The 8,671-nt window shown below is 36.7% G+C and overlaps 1 protein-coding gene across 1 annotated transcript; it reads right to left on the bottom strand.

Moving 5' to 3' along the window:
* Window positions 1-2,789: 2,789 nt before the first annotated feature.
* On the bottom strand, window positions 2,790-3,830 carry ZNF883 (zinc finger protein 883). Its single transcript, XM_017530190.2, is given in 5 exon segments — window positions 2,790-2,835; window positions 2,837-2,957; window positions 2,960-3,299; window positions 3,301-3,596; window positions 3,599-3,830. Coding segments are annotated over 5 exon segments (1,035 nt in total).
* Window positions 3,831-8,671: the final 4,841 nt, after the last annotated feature.

Below are 8,671 nucleotides of genomic sequence, written 5' to 3'. Positions count from 1 at the left end.
AGGTTGTTTTAACATTTGAAAATCAGTGTAATTCACCATATTGAAATAATAAATGTGAGCTCTCTAGATTCCACCTCTCTGGGCAGGGTATCCATGAAGGAAAGGCAGCAGCCTCAGTCGGAGGCTTACAGATAAAACTCCCATCTCCTTGGGACAGAGCACCTGGGGGAAGGGGTGGCTGTGGGCACAGCTTCAGCAGATTTAAAAGTCCCTGCCTACTGGCTCTGAAGAGAGCAGCGGATCTCCCAGCACAGTGCTTGAGCTTTGCTAAGGGACAGACTGCCTCCTCAGGCAGGCCCCTGACTCCAGTGCCTCCTTCAGGAGAGACACCTCCCAGAAGAGGTTGACAGACACCTCATACAGGAGAGCTCCAGCTGGTATCTGGTGGGTGCCTCTTTGGGACAAAGCTTCCAGAAGAAGGGGCAGGCAGCAACCTTTGCTGTTCTGCAGCCTCTGCTGATGATACCCAGGTGAACAGGGTCTGGAGTGGACCTCCAGCAAACTCCGACAGAGCCCCTCTGGAGAAGAGGGGCCTGACTGTTGGAAGAAAAACTAACAAACAGAAAGCAATAGCACCAACATCAACAAAAAAGGATGACCACGCAAAAACCCCTTGTGAAGGTCACCAATATCGGAGACCAAACGTAGATAAATCCATGAAGATGAGGGGAAAAAACAGTGCAAAAGGTTGAGAATTCCAAAAACCAGAATTCCTCTTCTCCTCCAAAGGATCACAACTCCTTGCCAGCAAGGGAGCAAAACTGGATGGAGAAGGAGTTTGACAAGCTGACAGAAGTAGGCTTCAATAGGTAGATAATAACAAACTCCTCTGAGCTAAAGGAACATGTTCTAACCCAATGCAAGGAAGTTAAGAACCTTGATATAAGGTTACAGGAACTGCTAACTAGAATAATCAGTTTAGAGAAGAACACAAATGACCTGATGGAGCTGAAAAACACAGCATGAGAACTTCGTAAAGCATACACAAGTATCAATAGCCAAATTGATCAAGTGGAAGAAAAGATATCAGAGATTGAAGATCAATTTAATGAAATAAAGTGTGAAGACAAGATTAGAGGGGAAAAAAAGAATGCAAAGGAATGAACAAAGCATCCGAGAACTATGGGACTATGTGAAAAGACCAAACCTACATTTGATTGGTGTCCCTGAAAGTGATGGGGAGAATGGAACCAAGCTGAAAATGACACTTCAGGATATTATCCAGGAGAACTACCTCAACCTAGCAAGGCAGGCCAACATGCAAATTCAGGAAATACAGAGAACACCACAAAGATACTCCTTGAGAAGAGCAACCCCAAGACACATAATCGTCAGATTCACCAAGGCTGAAATGAAGGAGAAAATGTTAAGGGCAGCCAGAGAGAAAGGGTGGATTACCCACAAAGAGAAGCCTATCAGACTAACAGGAGATCTCTCTGCAGAAACCCTACAATCCTGAAGAGAGTGGGGGCCAATATTCAACATTCTTAAAGAAGGAATTTCCAACCCAGAATTTCATAGCCCACCAAACTAAGCTTCTTAAGTGAAGGAAAAATAAAATCCTTTACAGACAAGCAAATGCTGAGGGATTTTGTCACAACCAGGCCTGCCTTATTAGGGCTCCTGAAGGAAGCACTAAATATGGAAAGGAAAAACCAGTAACAGCCACTGCAAAAACATAACAAAATGTAAAGACCATCATCACTATGAAGAAACTGCATCAACTAATGGGCAAAATAATCAGCTAGCATCTAATCACAGGATCAGACTCACACATAACATAACAATATTAACCTTAAATGTAAATGAGCTAAATGCCCAATTAAAAGACACAGGCTAGCAAACAGGATAAAGAGTCAAGACCCAATGTGCTGTATTCGGGAGACCCATCTCGCATGCAAAGACACACGGGATCAAAATAAAAGGAAGGAGGATGATTTACCAGGCAAACTGAGAGCAAAAAAAAGCAGGGGTTGCAATCTTAGTCTCTGATAAAACAGAATTTAAAACAACAAATATCAAAAAGGACAAAGAAGGGCAATACAAAAACATAAAGGGATCAATGCAACAAGCAGAGTTAACTATCCTAAATATGTATGTACCCAATACAAGGGCACCCAGATTCATAAAACAAGTTCTTAGAAACCTAGAAAGAGACTTAGACTTATCCTTTACCTCCAAAATTACTTAGGAACTTAAATTTCTAAATCATGTTAGGGTGCTACTTTTAGTTGTTGTTCATATCTATTTTTACAGCATTGTACTGAAAAAAAAAAAATTAGGGAGGGCCTGAATATTTTCCTCTGAGAATTTGTTGCAATTTTCTTTGTAGCCATATATACAGTTCACTAAAAATATTACATAAATCTTAGAAAATAATGCATAGTGTCTTTGTGGGAGAAAACATTTGTCTATGGCTATTAATGAAATCTGTCAGTTTTATTTTCCAGCCCTCTATAAAAGTGTTTCCGGAACACTGAAATATAACATAGGACTTAACTAAACAAAAAAGGGATTGTGTATACAGTGAACAATTTTCATTATCCTACTAAAATTTATGTGTATTTCAAAAGGCTTTTGATTGTAAGCAAACATATATATTTTAATAAATTACCTCTGAAAATAACTTTCTAAATATGTCTTTAAAAAACAAACCTCAGTTTTGAATGAACACTTCCATTATCACTTTTTCTTTCAATAACACCTTTTGTAGATTAAAAGAATAGCCTTTCTTCTCAGTACAAATAGTATAATATTAAGTAAATGAGTGTTTTTCCTGAAGTTATTCCTCACATAACAATCCTAGAGTTTCTTGCATGTATTTGCTTATGTTTATGAACTTAAGCTGAAAGATTTCCCACATTCATTACACTGGTAGAGTTTCGCTCCTGTATTCGTCCTCTGATGTCGAATTAGTGAGGTTCTACAGCAAAACAGTTTCTGACATTTCTTACATAGGGTTTCACACCAGAATGAATCTTTAGATGCTCATTAAGGTGTGTACTTCAACTGAAGGTTTTTCCACATTCTTTACAACCACAAGCCTTCTCTCCGGTATAAGTTCTCTGGTGTTCAGTAAGATGTGCACTCTGATTGAAGGCCTTTCCACATGCATTACACTCATAGGGTTTTTCTCCAGTATGAATTCTTTGATGTTGAATGAAGGCTGGGGTATGGCTTAATGCTTTCCCACATTCATTTCATTGATATGGTTTCTCTCCTGTGTGGGTTCTCTGATGTCGGATTAGTGACATACTGTGACAAAAAACTTTCCGACATTCCTTACACTGGTAGGATTTTTTCCCCAGAATGAATTCCCTGATGTTCAATTAGGTGGGTGCTGTGGCTGAAGGTTTTTCCACATTCAATACATTCATATGGTTTCTTTCCAGTATGAATTCTATGATGTTGAGTAAGGGCAGAGATATGACTGAAGGCCTTCCCACATTCATTACAAGGATAGGGTTTTTCTCCAGTATGGATTCTATCATGATTTCTAAGGGATGACCTATGACTAAAGGCATTTTCACATTCATTACACTCATAAGGTTTCTCCCCAGTATGGGCTCTTTGATGCTGAATAAGTTTAGTGCTCTAAAAGCTTTCCCACATTCATTGCATTCATAAGGGTTCTCTCCAGGATGTATTCTTTGATATTGGATAAGGTTAGTGTTCCAGGTGAAGGATTTACCACGTATTTTACATTCATAAGGTTTCTCTCCAACATGTGTTTTCTGATGCTGGATCAGGGATTCAATACAAGTGTGGCCTTTCCCACATTCAGTACAGAGGTATGGTTTCACTGTCATACAATTTTTCTTAGATTCCATCAGTACTGGACTATGTCTTCACATTTATTTATTTTTAAATTTTTGTGGGTATGTAAAGATGTTGGCTTTACATTTATTTCCAGAATAAGTAAAGTTTGAGATACATTATTTATCTCAATGTTAGCTTTACATTTATTTCCAGAATAAGTAAAGTTTGAGATACTAATGCAATCTTTCTTATATCTGATAAATTATTTTTCAATCATGAGTTGCCTTTTGAAAAAATCAACTACAGCAGAATTATGCTTCAGGTTCCTACCATTGATGTCACAGTTACAGTAGTCCTGCCTTATCCACAGTTCCACTTTCCATGATTTCAGTTATCCATGGGCAATTGTGGTCAAAAATTATTATATGGAAAATTCCAGAAATAAACAATTTATAACTTTTAAATGGTGTGATTTTCTGAGTACTGTGATGAAATCTTGTGTGATCTGCTCTGTCCTGCCTGGGATGTGAATCATCTCTTTGTCCAGTGTATCCACACTATATATACGACTCATCCATTGGTCACAGTAGCTCGTACTAACAACCTGGTTAGGGTTTGGTACATCAGTGATTTCAGATATCTTCTGAGTGGTCTCAGAGTGTACCCCCCATGAATAACTGGAGACTACTGTCTGAGGTCTTTTTCTTATAAAAACTCTCAGTTGTTTAAAAAGCTTTGGTCTTTGATTAAATGTTTCCCTTGTTATATTCATGATCTTCCTTTTGAATTGCTTTTTCTTGTAATCTGGTGATACTGGTGTTTCTGAAACTGGTCTTCAAATTCCAGTTCTTCTAATGTGCAATATTAGGAACCATCATTTGAAAAAAAATTCTAACATCATATGATGGCATTATTTGGTTTTCAGAAATTTTCTGCTTTGGAGTAGATGCTCTGACTTTGGATATAGTATCCAGGATTAAGTAGAAGATATTATCTTTTCCCTCTGAAATACAAAGGCAGAAAACAAGATTCATTCATCAGTTGCAGAAAATAGTAATAAAACAGTACTGTGATAAAATGTAAGATTTTTCAATATAGGTACTGATTAATAGGGAAGTTTAAATGTGAAATGAATCCATACATATGTCTGAAGCACAGAGTTTCTCTACTCACATTTCTGACAAGCTGTATAGCAAGAATAACATTTTTTTTCTTTCTATAACTCATACTTAGAACACTTCTGTGTGCAAATGTGTGGGGTTTTTTTCCTATTCTTACCAATTCTCCAACTCTCTGGACAGCGACTGGATGTCCTACAATTTACTTTAATTCCAACACTACCTAACTGGAATAAGCATTATATCCCTCAAGTTAAAGGGCTTAGTCCCACAAGACTCCCTCCACTTCAGATGATAATCACAAACTGGTCCTCCCATACTTTTGAACGACTGGCTATAAGTTGAGGGTTCTTATAACCCCTGCCTCCTCTAGTTCAATAATTTGCTAGAATGGCTCACAGAACGCAGGAAAACACTTTACTTACATTTCCCAGTTTATTATAAAGGATACAACTCAGGATCAGCCATTCAGAAAGAGATGCACAGGGCAAGGTAAGCAGAAGGGAAAGGAGTATAGAGCAGAGCTTCCATGCCATCTCTGGCCATGCTACCCTTTCAGCACCTTGATGTGTTCACCAACATGGAAGCTCATCAAATATCACTGTTCATGAGTTTTTACAGAGCTTGATCTCCATCCCCACATCTTCCTTCCCAGAGGCTGGTGGGTGGAGTTGAAAGTTCCAACCCTCTAGTTGGTTGGTCTTTTTAGTGATCAGACACATTATTGAGGCTATCTAGGGGCCCTACCCTATTTCACCTCATCAACATAAACTCAGGTATGATTTTTACAAAGGTGAATTATGAACAACAAGTGACATTCCTATCACTCAGGAAATCTGGAGGGCTTTCAAAGCCCTGTGACAAGAATTAAAGACCAGATCTATTTTGTATGATATTGCAATAGGTGTGATAAAAGAAATGGTAGCATTAAGACAAAGTGCATAATAAAATCAAAGGTAAATATTCAGTAAAATAAATGTTGTGACTAAAAGACAATGAAACTAATTCAAATGTATGTATGTTTTTGGAAAGCAGAGGCAAAAAACAAGAAAAGTGAAATGGGATCAGATAATAAAAAATTCTCACATTTAAACAGAGAAATTCAATGTCATCTAGCAGGAGACAGGAAAACTGAAGTTTTCTGTCAGTGCATTAATATGATAAATATGTTTTAGATAAAGAGCTTATTAATTTCATCTAAAATGTGTAAGAGATGGTCAAACTCAGCAAGAAAGCATATTATGAATTATACAAGCCTGGATTGGGATAATACTAGCAAGAACTCAGTATAAGTGTAGATAAGGCATAAAAAAGAAGAAACAAAAAATGCTGAAATAGATTACAGGAAACTTTTGCAAAACAAGATTCATAAAGATACAATGGTTTCTAGCCAAGGAGGCTGTAAGAATAGTGGTACTAATGATAGAAAAAGAAGCAAAGAGAGGCCACTCAGGGTAATTTGGTGATTTTACTTTCACCATATTGAGGTTAAAGTGATTTAAAGTGAAGTATGACATTCTAATGGAGATAGACTCTAAGCAGGGGAATATATGAAGATAGAATGTAAATGAGAGACTTAAGTTGAAAAAAATTATGTAAGAAAGTTAATAACATGGAAGGACTATTTGAAGATGTTAGAATGCACTAATTTTTTGAGATGAAAATAAACAAGTAGAAAATAAACCATAAAGGCACATGCATTTATGTTAGGGAGCAAGTGAAGTTAACAAAAAAGCATTTGGAAAGAGATTAGAATGGAAAATAATCTGGTGACATCACACAAGCTAAAACAAAATATCAAGCATGGTAGAAAGTCTGAACACAGAAAGGACTAAGAATGGGTTGCTATCAAGAAGGAATTCAAGAATCTCTTAAAAATAATTTTATCAGAAGACAAGACTCTAACTCTAAAAGAGAAAAGGAATCAAGGATATTAGCTAACCTCAGTACCTCAATATGTGACCTTATTTGGAAACAGGATCACTGCAGATGTAATTAGTTAAGGTGAGTTCACACTAGAATAGGGTAGGTTCCTAATCCAATGTGGCTGGTGCCCTTTTAAGAACATGGTCATGGGAAGACCCACAGACGTACAGAGAAGAGAAAGCCATGTGATGAAAGGGCAGAGAATGGAGTTATGCAGCTGAAAGCTAAGGGATACCAAAGATTCCCAGTAAACCACCTGAAGCTAGGAAGAGGCAAAGAATGATTTCCCTACAGGTTTCAGAGGCAGGATGCCCTTGCTGACCGCTTGATTTTGTAATTCTAGCCTCAGAACTGTGAGATAATAAATTTATGTTGTTTTAAGTTACCCAATGTGTGGTATGTTGCTAGGGCAGTGATAGACTAATGTATACGCCAACTTAACTGACTAAACATTCACTAACAACTGAATGTTTGTGTTCCCCCAAAATTCATATGTTGAAATTTTAGCCCCTAAGGTGATGGTATTAGGTGAGGCCTCTGGGAGGTAATTAGGTTATGAGGATGGCTGCCTCACCAATGGGATTAGTGCCCTTACAAGAAGACACATGAGAGAAATGATCTTTCTCTCTGCCATGTGAGGAAACAATAAGATGGCCATCTGTAAACCAGGAAGAGGGCCTTCAACAAGATGACCAGGATGGCACTCTGATTTTGGATTTCCAGACTCCAGAACTGTGAGAAAAAAATGTTTGTTGTTTAAGTCACCCAGTCTATAGTATTCTGTTACAGTAGCCCAAACTGACTAAAACACCTATATAAGACATACTTTTCAAAAAGAAAAAAGATGAGGATTGAGGGTGGGGGACTTGCCTATACTAGATATCCAAAGATATTCTATAGCTATATTAATTTTAAAACAGGGTGGTACTGGCACAGGGATAGACTGAAAGAATAAGAAAATGAAACTGAGTCTAGAAATAGGCCCATTATTTTGTAGGGATTTAATATATGATAAAGGTAGCATTTCAAATTATTTGAGGAAGGATAAACATTTAATAAATAATCTTAGGAAAACTGGCTTATCCACTTAGGGAAAAAATAAACTTAAAGCTACTGCCTTATAAAAAATAATTATAAGTGAATTAAAGACTTAAACATAAAACTAGAAATATAAAAGAACCAGGAAAACTATCAGAAGAATATTTTTATAATCTTGCAATGGGGAAATCCTTAATAAAATATAGAATCTGGAGGCTACATAGAAAAAAACTTACAGATTTGACTATACAAACATAGAAGGCAAACAACAAAATTTAAAAAAGACATATTGGGACTAAATATTTGCAACCAATAAAGCATAAAGGACCATTTTCTGTATTATGTAGAGTTTCTACAAATAGGAAAAATGTTTAATGCAATACAAATCTAGGCAAACAATATGAACAGGAAATTCACAAAAGAATACAAATGATCAATATATAAAAAGATTTTCAAGCTCACTTCTAATCACAGAAATACAAATTAAGATATCAATTTTCATTCATCAGATTGGCAAAAATGTTAAAAACAGGCAATATTCAGTACTGTTTAAATACCGGGGAAATGGCTGCTCTCACTCTTAGTGGAAAAAGTTTATTATTTCTATTTATTTATTGGAAAGTCACATTAAAATCACACCAGGTTCATGACAAATTACCTTTGAGTAGAACACATTGTTAATAATGTTATATTACCTGCAAACGTGAACTCACAGCCCCTTGTACTTTTTCTCTCATTACATCATTACATTAATTGTACATCAATGTTCTACTTCCAATGTCTGTCTGCTTTCCTAAACTATAAGCTTCTTGAGAACAGGACAGTCCTCT

Source organism: Cebus imitator, unplaced genomic scaffold (assembly GCF_001604975.1).
Source record: "Cebus imitator isolate Cc_AM_T3 unplaced genomic scaffold, Cebus_imitator-1.0 Scaffold64, whole genome shotgun sequence".
Taxonomy (NCBI): domain Eukaryota; kingdom Metazoa; phylum Chordata; class Mammalia; order Primates; family Cebidae; genus Cebus; species Cebus imitator.
This window is presented reverse-complemented; position numbering and strand designations above follow the sequence as displayed.